Source organism: Mustela putorius, unplaced genomic scaffold (genome assembly GCF_011764305.1).
Source record: "Mustela putorius furo isolate JIRA1106 unplaced genomic scaffold, ASM1176430v1.1 tig00000095_pilon_pilon_pilon, whole genome shotgun sequence".
Lineage (NCBI taxonomy): Eukaryota > Metazoa > Chordata > Mammalia > Carnivora > Mustelidae > Mustela > Mustela putorius.
In genome coordinates this window covers 33,325,835-33,341,794 of record NW_025421280.1, presented here as the reverse complement: position 1 = coordinate 33,341,794, position 15,960 = coordinate 33,325,835, and the positions used below count along the sequence as shown (strand labels likewise).

At 56.0% G+C, this 15,960-nt stretch overlaps 3 protein-coding genes across 7 annotated transcripts in view; 2 read left to right on the top strand and 1 right to left on the bottom strand.

Moving 5' to 3' along the window:
• Positions 1–8,737, top strand: part of CARM1 (coactivator associated arginine methyltransferase 1) — a 41,813-nt gene extending 33,076 nt beyond the window's left edge. The window contains exons 9-16 of one of the 2 annotated variants that reach the window (XM_045083929.1): positions 5,190–5,275; positions 5,466–5,555; positions 6,015–6,152; positions 6,238–6,327; positions 6,414–6,526; positions 6,623–6,700; positions 6,951–7,019; positions 7,194–8,737. In XM_045083929.1, coding sequence (XP_044939864.1) covers positions 5,190–5,275; positions 5,466–5,555; positions 6,015–6,152; positions 6,238–6,327; positions 6,414–6,526; positions 6,623–6,700; positions 6,951–7,019; positions 7,194–7,336 — 807 coding nt within the window. In that variant the 3' untranslated portion in view covers positions 7,337–8,737. The remainder of the gene's footprint in view (positions 1–5,189; positions 5,276–5,465; positions 5,556–6,014; positions 6,153–6,237; positions 6,328–6,413; positions 6,527–6,622; positions 6,701–6,950; positions 7,020–7,193) is intronic. The other variant, XM_045083931.1, reaches the window with a different exon arrangement.
• YIPF2 (Yip1 domain family member 2) lies at positions 5,156–13,149 on the bottom strand. Of its 4 annotated transcripts, XM_004748417.3 has the most exons (10): positions 13,014–13,149; positions 12,799–12,859; positions 12,291–12,448; positions 12,106–12,186; positions 11,055–11,142; positions 9,673–9,789; positions 9,415–9,581; positions 9,147–9,329; positions 8,928–9,056; positions 7,821–8,832 (listed from the first exon to the last, which is right to left on the bottom strand). In XM_004748417.3, exons 2-9 carry the CDS (start codon positions 12,827–12,829, stop codon positions 8,946–8,948), a joined length of 936 nt encoding a protein of 311 aa, XP_004748474.1. In that variant the 5' UTR covers positions 12,830–12,859; positions 13,014–13,149; the 3' UTR covers positions 7,821–8,832; positions 8,928–8,945. The 4 variants fall into 4 exon arrangements, with proteins under 4 accessions (XP_044939888.1, XP_004748474.1, XP_004748475.1 ...); XM_004748418.3 differs by lacking the exon at positions 13,014–13,149 and having other exon boundaries at positions 8,928–9,041; positions 12,799–13,007; XM_045083953.1 differs by lacking the exons at positions 7,821–8,832; positions 8,928–9,056; positions 13,014–13,149 and adding an exon at positions 5,156–5,223 and having other exon boundaries at positions 12,799–13,007.
• Positions 13,150–13,207: 58 nt separating this feature from the next.
• On the top strand, positions 13,208–14,552 carry TIMM29 (translocase of inner mitochondrial membrane 29). Its single transcript, XM_013054152.2, has 2 exons — positions 13,208–13,342; positions 13,417–14,552. Exons 1-2 carry the CDS (start codon positions 13,249–13,251, stop codon positions 14,103–14,105), a joined length of 783 nt encoding a protein of 260 aa, XP_012909606.1. The 5' UTR covers positions 13,208–13,248; the 3' UTR covers positions 14,106–14,552.
• The last annotated feature ends 1,408 nt before the right edge of the window (positions 14,553–15,960 follow it).

The window sequence follows — 15,960 nt, the reverse complement described above, 5'->3', positions numbered from 1 at the left end:
CTGACCCAGATCCGTGGTTCAAAAATCAAAAAAATATAAAACTGAAAAGTGTATAGGCAGACAATATTTTTTGTGTATCTTTTCGGAAGTTTTTATATCTAAATGTGCATATACAAATATGTGTATATGTATAAATACACACACACACAAATACATCCATATGTATATAATCCTTCTCAAAATATAGCATAATCAACATACTCTTTTTCTTCCTATGGTCAGAGAACATACACTGTATGTTCCTTTGAAATTTGTCTACCGTTGCTTTATGCCCACTTACATGGTCTCTTTTGGTTAAAGTTCTGTGTGTACTTGATAAAAATGTGTATTTATCACATGTCGAGTACAGTGTTACATTGTCAGGCCACATTAGTTAATCATGTTGGTCAAATCTTGTCTGTCTCCTAATGTTGGGTGGTGGAGGGAAGGTTCTGCTTTTCCTATTGCCGATTGTAGATTTCCCATTCCTGAGTTTTTGCTTTATGTTTTTAGGCACTAATTTATTAGGTGCATACAGGTTAGGATTATTGTATCTTCCTCTTAGATTTATCCTTTTGTCATCATAAAAAATGTTCCCTTTTTTCTCTCAAGTAGTACTAGTTGCCCTAAAGCTCCCCACCCCCATTTTTTTTTCTTTTTCCTGTTAGTAGTTCAGCTACCTTGGCTTTCTTTTTGGTTAATCTTCATACAGTTTATGTTTTTCCATCTTTCTATTTTCAACCTTTCTGTGTCCTTATTACTTAAGGTTTGTTTTGTGGAAGCAGCACATATTTGGGATTTGTTTTTTAACCAGACTGACATTTTTTGTCTTTTGATTGCAACATTGAGACCATTTTACATTTGATGTGATTACTGGTCTTTATGGGTATAAATTTCTCATCTTTTTAAAATTCATTCTAAATTTAAAAAAAAATTATTATTGTTTCCCCCCACTTGATGTTTTTCACTAGTTTTGGGAGACTCTTGGGCACTGTCTCTTTAAACACTACCTCTGCTCCATTCTCTTTCTTCTCCTAAGACCTTTTATCTCAGATGATTCTTACACTCTTTTCTGCATTTTCCATCCTTTTTTTCTCTAATTGCTTCATTTTCGTATTTCCTCCTGATTCGTCTTCCAGTTCCAGTCTTCTCTTTGCTGTTTAAGCTGATTTTCTAATTCCTTTTATTATTATTTTTATTTATTTATTTATTTATTTATTTTTTTAAAGATTTTATTTATTTATTTGACAGAGAGAGATCACAAGTAGACAGAGAGGCAGGCAGAGAGAGAGGGAGGGAAGCAGGCTCCCTGCTGAGCAGAGAGCCTGATGCGGGCCTCGATCCAAGGACCCTGAGATCATGACCTGAGCCGAAGGCAGCGGCTTAACCCACTGAGCCACCCAGGCGCCCGCTAATTCCTTTTTTTAAAAAAGATTTTATTTATCTATTTGACGGAGAGAGAGAGATCACAAGTAGGCAGAGAGGCAGTTGGGGGTGGAGAAGCAGGCTCTCTGCTCGCCGAGGAGAGAGCCCCATGTGGGGCTTGATCCCAGGACTCTGAGACCATGACCTGAGCTGAAGGCAGAGGCTTAACCCACTGAGGCACCCAGGCGCCCCTGATTTTCTAATTCTTTTTTTTTTTTAATATTTTATTTATTTTATTATTTTTTTTTAAACTTAGCTCCTTTAATATGGAGAAGTTTTTTTTTTTTTTTAAGATTTTATTTATTTATTTGACAGAGAGAGATCACAAGTAGGCAGAGAGGCAGGCAGAGAGAGAGAGAGGAGGAAGCAGGCTCCCCGCTGAGCAGAGAGCCCGATGTGGGACTCAATCCCAGGACCCTGAGATCATGACCTGAGCCGAAGGCAGCGGCCTAACCCACTGAGCCACCCAGGTGCCCCAATATTTTATTTATTTAACAGAGAGACAGAGAGAGATCACAAGCAGGCAGAGAGGCAGGCCGAGAGAGCGGGGGGGGGGGGGAGCAGGCTCCCCGCTGAGCAGAGAGAGGGCTCAATCCCAGGACCCTGAGACCATGACCTGAGCCGAAGGCAGAGGTTTTACCCACTGAGGCACCCAGGCGCCCCTGATTTTCTAATTCTTAATTTCAGTTCCAGGATCTCATTTTGCTTTTTTCTTAATCTGTGTTCTCTGAAATTCTTCATTTTTTCTACCTTTTTTTTCCTTGTACATCTCTAAGTTTCTGGTCACTTTTAGTATGTAGGTGCTAAGTATACTTCTCTTTTTTGTTTACTCTCAGTTTTTTCTTCTCATCCTTTGGTTCTCTCAGTATACCTGCTTATTGGATGCCAGAATGAAATATGGAAGCTCTGGGGACGCCTGGATGGCTCAGTTGGTTAAGCGGCTGCCTTCGGCTCAGGTCATGATCCCAGCGTTCTGGGATCGAGTCCCACATCGGGCTCCTTGTTCTGCAGGGAGCCTGCTTCTCCCTCTGACTCTTCCTTCCACTCTGTCTGCCTGTGCTCGCTCTCATTCACTCTCTGACAAATAAATAAATAAAATCTAAAAAAAAAAAAAAAAAAAAAATGGAAGCTCTGGATGATGTTATCCCTCTCAAGGATTTGTTTTTCTTAAGGCAATTAGCCATATAGATAGATCACCTGGGCCTTTTCAGGCATTTGACATATTTTGAGGCTGCTTTTCAGACTCGACTTTTGCTGGGCTATTTCTTTTTTTAAAGATTATTTATTTATTTATTTCACGGAAAGAGAGAGAGATAGAGAGATCACAAGCAGACAGAGAGGCAGGCAGAGAGAAGGGGAAGCAGGCTCACTGCTGAGCAGAGAGCCCGATGCGGGGCTTGATCCCAGGACCCTGAGATCATGACCTGAGCCGAAGGCAGAGGCTTAACCCACTGAGCCACCCAGGCGCCCCTGCTGGGCTATTTCTTGGCTTCTTATAGGGCAATGGTTTTTAAGCATTTTGGTCTCAGGTGACCTGTTCACATTCTTAAAAATGGAGGATCCCAAAGAGCTTGTGTTAGTGTTCTAGCTATTGCTACAGTGTCAGTATCTCTTGGTATTAAAAATAAAGTCCAAGATAGGGAGCCTGGGTGGCTCAGTCGGTGGAGCATCCGACTCTTGACCTCACCTCAGATCTTGATCTCAGGATTGTGAGTTCAAGCCCTGAAAAAAAAAATCAAGCCTAAAAAATACATGTTTTAAAATAACAAGCCCATTACATGTTAACATAAATAGTATTTTTTAAAAGATTTTATTTATTTATTTGATAGAGATCACAAGTAGGCTGAGAGGCAGGCAGAGAGAGAGCAGGAAGCAGGCTCCCTGCTGAGCAGAGAGCCCGATGCGGGGCTCGATCCCAGGACCCTGGGATCACAACCTGAGCGGAAGGCAGCGGCTTAACCCACTGAGCCACCCAGGTGCCCCCATAAATAGTATTTTTTAAAAAGATTTTATTTATTTGACAGAGGGAGAGAGAGAACAAGCAGGGGGAGTGGCAGGCAGAGGGAAAGGGAGAAGCAGGCTCCCCACAGAGTAGGGGGAGCCCAACGTGGGACTCAGTCCTAGGACTCTGGGATCATGACCTGAGCCAAAGGCAGTCGCTTAACTGACTGAGCCACCTACGTGCCCAACATACATAGTAATCTTTAAGTAAAAAACGATTTTCCAAAACTTTTCAGTGAGAACAATTGGCTTTTTTTTAAAGATTTTTTTTTAAACATTTTATTTATTTATTTGACAGAGAGATTGAGAGAGATTACAAGTAGGCAGAACAGCAGGCAGAGGGAGACAGAGGAGCAGGCTCCCTGCTGAGCAGAGAGACCGATGTGGGGCTCCATCCCAGGACCCTGGGATCATGACCTGAGCCAAAGGCAGCTGCTTAACCAACTGAGCCTCCCGGGTGTCCTTTTTAAGATTTTTATCTATTTGAGAGAGAGAGACAGAGATAGCAAGAGAGAGCATGAGCGGGGAGGGGAGGGAGAATTAGGCCACCCACTGAGCAGGGAGCCCAATGTGGGGCTCGATCCAAGAACCGAAGGATCATGACCTGGGCCGAAGGCCGATGCTTAACCAGCTGAGCCACCCAGGTGCCCCACAGTTGGCATTTTTAATTTGCAAATCTCTTTAATGTTTGGCTTAATAGAAGACAGTTGGATTCTACTTCTGTGTTCAGTTGGTAAATGAACCAAAGAAAAAGGCAGAAAACATCTTAGTACTATCACGAAAATAGTTTTGACCTTGCGAGTGCTTTGGAAGGGACCACATTTGGGGAACTGCTGCTTTAGGGCCCGGCGGTCAGTGGTCTCAGTGCAAGCCTGGTGGCTGCTTCATGAGGGCTCCTCGTCCAGCACTCATGTGCGGCTGAACCTCCCCCTGGTCTATGAGCGTCTTCCGAGTGGCTCCTGCGTGAGTTCTCCGCCTCTCAGCCCCAGGCCTGTGCGGCTCGGGAACTGGCCCACACCGCGGAGTGGGATCCCGTGCAGAATGCCCATCTCCTGTTTCTGCATTTCCCTTTTGTTCGTTTCTGGAGCCCTGGAATCCTAGCTGCCTTGGTGACCCTGAGTCCCCGTTTTGCTGTCCCCATCTAGGGAGGCCGCCAGAAGGTCCTGCCCAAAGGGGAAAGGCACAGGCGGAAAAGCGTGTCTCCAGGATCTTGGCTCCCAGAGTGGCGGCTGCCACTGTTGCTCTTCCTGACTCGCAAACTAGGCTCCCCCCAAGTATCCCCCCCCCCAGTATTTTATTCAGCTGCTGTAGTTGCTCACAGGAGCGCCCGTCTGCTCTAAAGCCTCCAGCTTGGGGGGAGTGGAGGGCAGCACAGTCCCCCCGTTTGCTTATTAACTTAGTCTGTCTTGAGACCCTCCCCACCTGTTCACAGCCTCCCCGTCCTTGCTCAGTCTCTGACGGATGGGACATTGGTGGCGTCATTAGGCAGTTTCCAGAGCACGACTGGTTGTGTGTGTGCGAGCTTGGACACATCCACGCACACGTGTAGGTCAGACTCCCAGAAGGGGAGCTGCCAAGTCTCTAATGCACATGAATGGTTGAGAGCTGTCGCCTCATTGTCCTCTGTGGTGGCTCGAGGACACCCCACCCCGCCCAGCATGTCTGAGAATGGTTTTAGCCCAACGGCCTCAAAGCCGTGGCCAGACAGGGAGTGGGGCAGAGCTCACCCCTTCCCAGCTGGCCTTCGTACCTGAAGCCAGGTCACACTGTGGTCTCTCTCCTAGGACACATTTGACATCCGGATCCTGATGGCCAAGTCTGTCAAGTACACAGTGAACTTCTTAGAAGCCAAAGAAGGAGATTTGCACAGGTACTGGCACCCATGCCCCGCTGCTAAGCCTGGCTCCTGCTAGGGTCCAGGACCGGCACACACTCCCTCAGGCCTTCTCTGCCCCAGGGCGGGCCGGCAGCGGCCCCGGGACACTGCACCCAGCCACCCCTCTTCTCTCCTGGCCGTCCCTGTTTGGCTTCCCCAGCAATCACTGCACTTTGCCTTCCAGGATAGAAATCCCATTCAAATTCCACATGCTGCATTCCGGGCTAGTTCACGGCCTGGCTTTCTGGTTTGATGTCGCCTTCATCGGCTCCATGTGAGTGCAAAGAGCGAGGGTGTGCTCCGTGCGCCGCCCCGGCCCAGTCCCAGCCACTTCCCTGCAGTTGTGATCCCCAGGGTGGGCTCGGGGCTAGGACAGGACAGGACAGGACAGGACTGCTCTAGGCTCCCTGTCCCTGCAAAAGCAATGAGAGCTCCCTCTGAACCAGAGACTGGTGGTGGTGGGGGGGGGGCGTCTGTCTTGTTCTCAGTAACTGTCCCTCATGGAGTCCGGTCTCCGGCTCTTGGCAGAGGTCAGGGTGAGTGGGCCCATCCTCGCTGTGGTGTGTGCGTGTACATGGACGTGTGTGCATGGGCGTGTGCCTGGGATGCCCGGCCAGCCAGCGTCTCAGCTCTAGGGCCTCAGGGGACCCATCAGAAACACCTGGGGAGAGCTCGAGGCGCACAGGGCAGAGGCTGCAGCCTGGTCCTGCGTGTGCCTGTCCTTGCTTGGCAGAATGACAGTATGGCTGTCCACGGCCCCGACGGAGCCCCTGACCCACTGGTACCAGGTCCGCTGCCTGTTCCAGTCACCACTGTTCGCCAAGGCCGGGGACACGCTCTCAGGGACATGTCTGCTTATTGCCAACAAGAGGTGGGAGCTGCCACCCGGGGCTGGGGGAGGCAGGGGTCTGTCTCTCCAGCCAGCTCATGGCCGTCCTGCCCTGTCCTCTCTGCAGACAGAGCTATGACATCAGTATTGTGGCCCAGGTAGACCAGACGGGCTCCAAATCCAGTAACCTCCTGGATCTGAAAAACCCCTTCTTCAGGTAGGATGGGCCCGTAGCCTCCACAGGGGGAGCCCGTCCTGCCCTGCGGCCTCTCAGCCCTGCGCGCTGGTCTGTCTGTGCTGCAGATACACAGGCACGACGCCCTCGCCCCCGCCCGGCTCCCACTACACGTCCCCCTCGGAGAACATGTGGAACACGGGCAGCACCTACAACCTCGGCAGCGGGATGGCCGTGGCTGGTGAGTGGCCGGTGGGGGCGGGGCGGGGTGCTCCTGCTGGGGGTGGGGGTGAGGACACGGCCTCCCCACCCCTGACCTCACCGGCTCTGCACACAGGGATGCCGACCGCCTACGACCTGAGCAGTGTCATAGCCGGTGGCTCCAGCGTGGGCCACAACAACCTGATTCCTTTAGGTGAGTCTCCCCAGGGGCCTGGGGGCGGCAGGGTGGGCGGCCACAGTTCTCTAGGGCCTGGGCTCTCTGTGCCACGGTCGCCGTCACTCCCTTCTCTTCCTGGGGCTCCGGGCAGAGACCCCGCGTTCCGTTCTTCTCCGCGCACTCTGCAGCCGCCGCGCCCACCCTCCCCACCCCCTAGCGCCATCGCGGGGCCGGCCGGGGGCGGTGACGCCGTCTGCCTTCCTTCCTCCTCCCTCTCGCTGCGCAGCCAACACGGGGATTGTCAATCACACCCACTCCCGGATGGGCTCCATAATGAGCACGGGGATTGTCCAAGGTAACGGCGGGCGGCGGGAGCGGGCCCCGTGGGTGTGAGTGTGTGGTCCCCCGGCCGCCCGCCTGCCCTCTCGCCTGCTGTCTGTCTCTGTCTGACTCTGCCGCGGGTCTGGGCGGGCGAGGGGGCAGGGCCGGCCCCTCAGCGCCCGTGCCACCCCCCACCCCCACCCCACAGGGTCCTCCGGCGCCCAGGGCAGCAGCGGCGGCGGCTCCAGCGCCCACTACGCGGTCAACAGCCAGTTCACCATGGGTGGCCCCGCCATCTCCATGGCCTCCCCCATGTCCATCCCGACCAACACCATGCACTACGGGAGCTAGGCCCCTCCGGCGTGGAACAGACTGACAGCACCAGGAAACCAAATGAACACCCTGCCCACCCCCTCCCCGCCTGGGCGGCTCTCACCCCCGCACCGGGGAAGCCCCGGCTCCCGGCCCCAGCCCTCTGCTCTGGGAACTCGGACACTTTTCTACATGACGTCGCCGCCGCCGTCCCCTCTCCACCGCCCACCCACATCTTGGCCCTGAGCGTGTGTCGCTGCCATGTTTTACACGAGATCATGTCGTGGGAGCCCTGGCTCCCCCTCCTGCCCTCCACCCTGACCTGGGTCTGACATCTTCTGTAACAGGCGTGTCCGGGGCTAACAGCTGCAGGCCCGGTGTCGGAGGGGGGGGCGCGCGGGGAGCAGCTGCCACCCCACCCGGTCCCCCGGCGCCTGCCCCCCCTTGCCTGTGTCCAGTGGGAAGGCGGTCCTGACTGGGCGGGGCCTCCCCTTCAACTACCAGGCCTTGGTCACAATGGGCGTGACATGCTGCTTTTTTTAATTTTATTTTTTTACGAGAAGAACCAGTGTCAATCCACAGACCCTCTGAGAAACCAGGCCGGCCGGGCCGAGCCAGCAGCCCCTCTCCCCCCACTCAGAGGCTCAGTGGTGAGGGGCAGCCCTGCCGAGTCTTCGGGACAGGGGTGGGGCCAGGCCTCTGGAGACCCGAGGCCCCCCTCCCACCAAAGGGTTCACCTCACACTTGAATGTACAACCCACCCCGGCTGTCGGGAAGGCCCTCCGTCCTCGGCCCCTGCCTCTTGCTGCTGTCCTGTCCCTGAGCCCCTGCAGGTCCCCTCCCCCACCCCTACCAAGAGTTAGAACAGGTGGCCCCATGGGCCCAGGGCCTGGAGGGAAGGGTCACTGTCAGCCACTTGGGGCCGACATGAGAAACCTCAAGAATCGATCGTGGAAGGCGTCCTTTCCCCCTCGTAGCTCACATTAGGCCTGTTTATTTCCCGTGATATTTGTAGACGCTCCAGTCCCTACTACTATGATGGCACTCTGGTCCCTCCCCAGCCTGGGAAGGGGCCTTGCAGGGACCTCTGCCCCCCCCCAACAAAACCAATAAACAAGGAAATGTATGTTTCAGCACAGGCAGTTTTCTTCTACTTCTGCTCCCCCGTTGCTGAACCCCCGAACACGGCCGTGGTGGAGCTCAGGCTCGGCCCTGGGACCCGCTCCCTGGGCACCCAGGAAGGGCAGGCACAGTCGAGGCCGGGGTGGCCCTGTCTGCTCTCCCACGCGTCCCATCAGGGAAAGCAGAAGACCTGGCGGGGAGCCCGGGGGCACCAGCCCCCCCCGGAAGCTCTCTGCTTCGCTGCCCTTTTCCCACCTTTCTACAAATTCTCGGAATCACCTTTGCATAGAAAATAAAAGTGTTTGCTTTGTAAGAAAAGTCTGGAAAGCAGCAGAGTGATCTCGAGGTGTCAGGGGAGACTTCAGTCATGGTCTGAGGGGCAGGGCGGGCAGCGGTTTCCCCTCCTGCTGGGCCTGAAAGGGAGACGCCGGGGAGCAGAGCTGTGACGCCTGGCCTCGGGGAGCGAGGGCGGGAGAAGCCCCCAGGGGCCGCGGGAAACCGGCCTCACCTTCGGGCCGGGCATTCCCTAGGTGGTGTGGGCGCTAGAGGTGGGCGGCGGCGGGAGGTCTGGGGACAGAGATGCAGCCTGTGTTGGGGGGGCCGGGTGCGCCAGAGGCAGCGGCTGGAAGAAGTAAAACTGTGCCGAAGCCCTTGGGGTCAGTGTTGGGGGACAGTCGGTGACACCCCATCTCCCCCAAGCCCGAGGCCCAGCCCTGATCGCCTGTACCTTACAGCCCACGGCCAGGAGGGCGTGGAGCAGCACGACAGTCGAGAGCAGCACCGCAGCCACCAACCTGGTGTCCTCTCGGACAACAGGCCAGAGAGTGAACACCAGGCTAGCGGCTGACAGGGCCAGGGCCAGCCCCCCGAAGAGCCACTGCAGCCATGGGACAGGGATGAGCCACAGGACCTGGGGGCGACACGGGCAGCTGGTTGCCAGGCCTTCCACTGGGCACCTGTCGCCCCCCCCCTCCGCAGCCTGGGGCCGCACTTACCACAGTGGGAATGAAGACAAAGAGGGAGTAGCCGTAGACGCACACGGTTTCCAGGAAGGTGTAAGGCCCCATGCGCTCGCGGACCCCCTTCCGCCACCGCAGGAAGGCCCACAGCGCCAGCGGCACCAGCCAAACGTAGCAGTAGATGGTGACGCCGGCCACGGTCACTGGGGGGCAGGGGTAAGGCAGGCCGTCACCCTCGGGGCTCCGCGGCACTCCCAGCTTGGGCAGGGCCGGGGCCTTGCCTACTTCACTTACCCTTGTGGAACTGGGGGCTGTAGTGGATAGAGGGGTCTCTCCTCTGGGCCAGCACCAGGGTCAGGTTGCCAGTGACGGCCAAGACGAAAGCCAGTGTGGCACAGATCCAGAAGGGGCCTGTGGGCCGGGGGTGGTGAGGAACCCAGGGCTCCCAGGACAGGTGACTTGTCCCATCTCAACTGTGCCGGGACCCAAGCCTCTTTCTAAGGTCCGAGCTACCTCCACCCTGACTTGACTCCCCCCGCAACATGACCAGTGATGACCATGTGGGGTGGCTGAAGCCCGTGCTGGCTCCTAGTCCCTCAGCTTTCCTGACCTTTCCATAGCTTTTGCTGTATGTAGCTGATCTCCCTTTTCTGGAAACACACTGCATGTGCTTTCTAGGACTTCGTGCTCCTGGCTTCTACCACATCACTCCCCTGGCAATTCCTCAACATCTGTAAGTCCCTGACCCCTTTAACAACGGGGACCTTTAGGACACAGTCCTGACCCCTCCTCTCCCTCTGTGTTCACCCCCTGCACGATCCTGCCCAGCCTCCGGCCCTTATGTCACATCGAGCCTAATGTCTCCCAAATATCTCCAGTCCGGTCTGTGCCCTGAACCACAGGCTTATAGTCAACATTTCCATGGGCACGTCTAGGCCTCTCCAGTTCCAGCCTCCCACCCCTGTGCACTCCCCTCCAACCTGCCCAGCCTTTCCAGTCCGTACATGACAGGCCCATTCCTCGGGTGGTCCCGATGAACACCCCAGAGCCATCCTGCCTCTCTCTCCTCCCAACCCCCTCGGGCATGTCAGGACATCCTGGCGACTCCAACTCTGAGATCTAGTCCACAGTCCAACCACTGCTCTCCACCTGGGCTGGATCCCACCATCCCACACGTGGAAAATGGCAGAGCACTGCTCCCGCCCCGCGCCCCCTGCCCCCATGGCCAGAGGAAGCCTCAGAGCCCTTAACTGAGACTCCTTCTCACGGAGACCTGTACGGCAAGCGCAGTCTCCTCCTGTCACCTCTGTGACCTCATATAACTCTCTACGCCAAGGACAATACTGCCCCATCACTGGACCCGTGTCCCCTTCTGGAATGTTCTTCCCCTGAATCTCCTCAGCACCATCCTTTAACACCAACAAGGCCTCATCCTTCTCATAAGGGTCTTCCCTGTCCAACCCATGCGAAACAGCAACTCACATGCTCTAAACTGTTTGCTCTTCTTCTGAGCCCTGCTGCCCTTGGCAGCCTTGTCTAGAACCGTCTCCCCAGACAGGACGTGCCCCTTGCTCTCCGGAGTGCCCCTTGCTTTCTTCTCAGCTGGAATCCATGGGCCAGCACCCGCTCCACGTGTGCCGAGGGAGTTCTCGAGCTGAATGCACACCACCACTCACCATACAGGTCTGGCCGATTCCGCAGATGGTGCCGCACAAAGTTGTGGCCAGGCCGGGGCAGCAGCGAGCCTCGGATTCGGTCCAGGACCTGGAGACAAGGTGGGGCTCAGAATGGAAGCCTTGCACGGGGCCCTTTAGCCCCGACAGAGGAGAGGGCCAAGCTCCTGCCCTGCCCTCAGAGGCTCCCTCCTTGCTGACCTCCCATCTCCCCTGCCTGCAAGGCCTCAGATGTTCCCGCTGGATTCTCGAGGGGCTGGAGCCGTTCCCCCTGCCAGTCTCAATACCCCAGTGTGCTGCCAACTGAAGGAATCTTCTGGGCCAGTCATCTTTCCCTTTACTTCCCCTTCCCTTGGCGTGGCTGCCCTGAACAGCCTGTCCTGCTGTGACGTGTCTGGACTGTGAGGTAGGGGACAGTCAAGTCCTTGGTCTCCTTCCGCCTACATCTCTCTCCTCTATGTCCCCTGTTCCGCGCCCCAAGTTTATGATTTCCCTTCCTGGCCTGGGCACTCTGACCCACGTCCTTGCACCGTGTCTGCTAATTCCACTCATTCCTCTCCTGCTCTAAACCCGCTGATGGCTTCCCAGCACCGTCAGGATAAAACCCAAACTCCTTCACACAGGATACGAGGCCTCTGTGCTCTGGCTTCCGCCTACCTGTCCCCCACTTCACACTCTCCAACCAGACCAAGTGACCGCGGGTTCCTGTGACACCTCACGCCTTCTCTCCCCTCCGGTCCTCTGTATCTGCTGTTCCCTGTGCCTGTAACACATGCTTCCCTTCAGTCTGCCCAGCTGAGGCTTCCTTCTCCTTCCGGTCTCAGCGCACTCCTCACCTCCTCCAGGAGGCCCTTCTCTAACCTGCCTGAGCACATGCATCTGTGTTCCCATGAGCCCCGGTCACACCACATGCAGTTAATCCAGCCAGCCTGGGCGGGAACTCGTTCTCCCACCTGGGCATCCCCAGCACTCCGGTGTCCAGGAAGGGCTCGGTGCTGGTGGCTCGAGCCCTGTGTGACTGCAAGCCCCATCCCACCCGCTTCCCGGGCCTGACCTGGGATGTGTCCACGTCAAAGAAACTCTGATAGTAGCCAAACGTCCAGAATCCGGGCTGCTGCTTCTCCTCCTGTAGGAGCTGAACGGCATGGGCTTTCAGTAGCCGCCCGTATGGCCTGGGCAGAGGCTGGGGGCAAGGCTGGGGGCAAGGCGGGAGGCAGGCAGGGCCCCGCCGGGACTCACCGCAGTCCTGTCACTCTCCTCCACTTCCTCCTCAGCTCCATAACTGCCACCCGAGTCCACCGCCACGGCCACGTGCCCCTGTGGGGTCAGCTGATTGCTTCCACTGGTGGTGGCCGCATCTGGGGTCTCGGCCAGCAGATCAGAAGCTTCCTCGAACTCTACCGAGAAGGAATATGGGACACAGGCGTGTTTTGGGAGTCAGGACAATTTGGTTTGGTCCATGGCTCATCTGGGGGCCAAGACTCCAACTGGGGCCACCGAAGGGCCCAGCTTCCTAAATTATGAGCATGTGGAAGGCGTGTTCCCCCACTCCTAGCCAGGGCCTGCGATTAAGGCTGCTTCTGGGATGGGGTCAGCTCTGGGACAGAGGCTCTGCCGGGAGTGGGGTTCGAGTCCCGGATGGGCATCTTGCCTGGGTCGGGGTTAGGGCTCACAGCTGACGGGGATTCATGCTGGCGGTCAGCTGGAACCTGGGTGGGAGGTTCCGGCCGGTCGCCGCCGCACTCACCGTGGAAGGCCAGCTCGTCGGCCGCTGCCATGGTCGCTCAGGGGCGTCACCGCATCCCGCTCTGAGGACAGAGGCCAATGACACCCGCTCCCAACCCTATTCGGTGCCCCCCGGGGCCTCTCTCTCAGCCCCGAGCCCAGCCTGGCCGTTAGGGCACGGAGCCGGGGGGTGAAACTCGCCGTCCCCGCCCCACAGGTGCACCCCGCCCTCCTCACCTGACGCTGCCTCAGTCGGCGTGGCCCAGGCTCTCTGCGCCTGCGCGGCCCGCCTCCACGCCACAGCCGACCCCGCTCAGCTCGGACAGCAACATCCGGCATCGGTCCCTTTTCTATTCTCTTCCGATGGGAAACCACTTCCGGCAGTGCTCACGCTTGCGCAGGAGGCCCCCGGGCCTTTTTCTTCGCATACGCGGTGTTTCTCTTCGGAAATGGGACGCCAAGCCGGAAGAGAATGGCAACGGCCGCTCTGAAGAGATTTTGGTCCCGAAACCGAGAAGAGTCTGGTGGCCCAGCGGCCGCGAAGCCAGGCGTGTGGACGCGGTTGGGTGAGTAGCGGCGGGAGGCGGCGGTGGCCACAGCGGCCTGCTCTCACCTGTTTGTTCTGCTTCTCTCTCCTCAGGCTCCTGGGCCCGCGTGCTGCTCCGGGACTACGCCGAGGCCTGCCGGGACGCGGCGGCGGCGGCGCGGGCTCGACCCTGGCGGGCGGCCGTGTATACGGGGCTGCTGGGCGGCGCGGCGGCCTGCTGTGCGCTGGCGCCGAGCGAGGCGGCCTTCGAGGAGGCGCTGCTGGATGCGTCGGGGACCCTTCTGCTGCTGGCCCCGGCCACGCGCAACCGCGCCTCCGAGGACTACGTGCAGCGGCTGCTGTGGCTGCGGGGTCGCGGCCGCCTCCGCCACGTGAACCTGGGCCTCTGCGCGCTGGTGTACGAGGCGCCCGTGGACGCCGAGGCCAGCCTCTACCAGGCCCGCTGCCGCTACCTGCAGCCCCGCTGGACCGACTTCCCGGACCGAATCCTGGACTTGGGCTTCGTGGGCCGCTGGTGGGTGCTGGCCGCCCGGATGCGCGACTGCGACATCAACGACGAGGAGTTCCGGCACCTGCCGGCTCATCTGCGCGTCGTCGGGCCGCATCAGCTGCATTCCGAGACCAACGAGCGGCTCTTTGACGAGAAGTACAAGCCTGTCGTGCTCACCGACGATCAGGTGGACCAGGCGCTGTGGGAGGAGCAGGTCTTGCAGAAGGAGAAGAAAGACAAACTCGCCCTGAGTCAGGCCGACTCCCTGGTGCGGTCGGAGGTCCCCAGATGAGACCGAGGCCTGGGTGCAGACCGGGCCCAAGCCCTGGCGCGGATGGTGCAGTGGGTGCAAGCGAGCATCAGATGCAGAGTGACTTAAATAAATTATGTGCAGAGTATTTCACAGCCTTTTTGGCTACTCTCCTCTCGTTCCTGTTAGCCAAAGCTAATTCAGAGTTAGCTTGGTTTTGGTCTCCGTCTCGGTTGGTTTAGGAGTTGGGGGAGAGCAAAGCGACAAGACCATGTGACGTTTATCATTGTCGAGTTAGCTGTGAGTCTACATGAGCCTTCCTCATTGAGCCTCACAGTTTCTCGACCAAGGCTAATCACATTTGTCAGGTGACTCCCAAGGAGTCCTAAGACCGTTCTGATTTTCATTTTAAATTTGGAGTTGAAAAGTTTATCCTCGTTTTCATGAGTAGTAGTTTTAATCATTCTGAAATAAAGCTAAGAAACAGTTTCTGGGTGGCCAGTCCGGCGTCTGCCTTCCGCTCAAGTCATAATCTCAGGGTCCGGGGATCAAGCCCTGAGTGGAACTCTGCTTAACAGGGAGTCTGCTTCTCTCTCTCACTCCCTCTCTGCGCTCTGTCTCTCTCTCTGCTTTCCCTTTCTCTCTAAAAAAAAAACAAAACAGTTTCAGGGGCGCCTGGGTGGCTCAGTGGGTTAAGGGCTCTGCCTTCAGCTCTGGTCATGATCCCAGGGTCCTGGGATCGAGCCCTGTGTCGGGCTCTCTGCTTGGCGGGGAGCCTGCTTCCTCCTTCTCTCTCTGCCTACCTCTCTGCCTGCTTGTGATTTCTGTCTATCAAATAAATAAATAAATCTAATTTTTTTTTAAAAAGTTGATTTTTCCAAAGCTGTGGCGAAACCATGATTCAAGCTCTAACTCCCAACCCTGTGGCCTTACTCCTCAAACTCAGGATCCTATATTAGATCTTATTAGAACTTTTTTTTTTCCTATATTAGATCTTAACAGCATCCTGCCAGAATTACTAAATGCTGCTATCATTAGCCGTAAGTAAACCTTGAATACAGTGAGTTAGTGAATATGAAAAAGAAATTAATGAGAACAAATATGGCAGACACTACATTATAATCTTACAGTGTTACCTACCAAAGGCCTAAATCCTGATGTCTCTGTTCAACAGAGATACTAACCAACCTCAGGAAAGGTTTAAGACACACTGGCATCGAGTGAGACCTGTTCCTCGCTGTGATCAGAAGTACTGAAAGAGCGGCATGGCCTCACCCCTTGAGCTGGTTATCAAATGCCACTTCTGACATTCAGCCAGGGTGGGTCCCATGCAGACCCCCTGTAGGTGTGAAGCTGAAAGGAGCAGTTGACAACCAAGTAGATAACTCAGTGTTCCAGGAATTTAGGGGCTTAGTGTAGGCCTAAAGTCTGTGTGTCTTTGTCTTTGGTTGGAAGGTCAGCCTTTTCCAGAGGAGTCCTCCATATTTTTGCTCCCTCTCTCCAGTACCTTTTTGCCTCCTGAGTTGTAAAGCCTGTGGACTGGAATTGTTAGGTCAGACAAGGAGACTGGGTGTTGGGGTATACACAGGCGCCCAAAGGGTGGTTCCAGGGGTCTGTTCATTGCTGAGCTCCCAACACCCTATAGTGCTTAGTCCAGTGTGGGCCTCCGCAAATGCTGAAAGAGTTAAAGGAGATGACCATATGCCCACTGTGGGTCGGAGCTTGTGTGATCCTGCTGGGGAGAGGGAAGCATTGCAGGACTGGCTCTCAGCCCAGAAGAGATCCCACCCCGCCCCAAATCTACCAGCATCAGAAACAGCAAAGCGGATAACTGTCTCTTTCCATAAGGAGTGGAGGGTCTGGGGAAGAAGTGGGACTGAAAAGTACAGTTCGAATC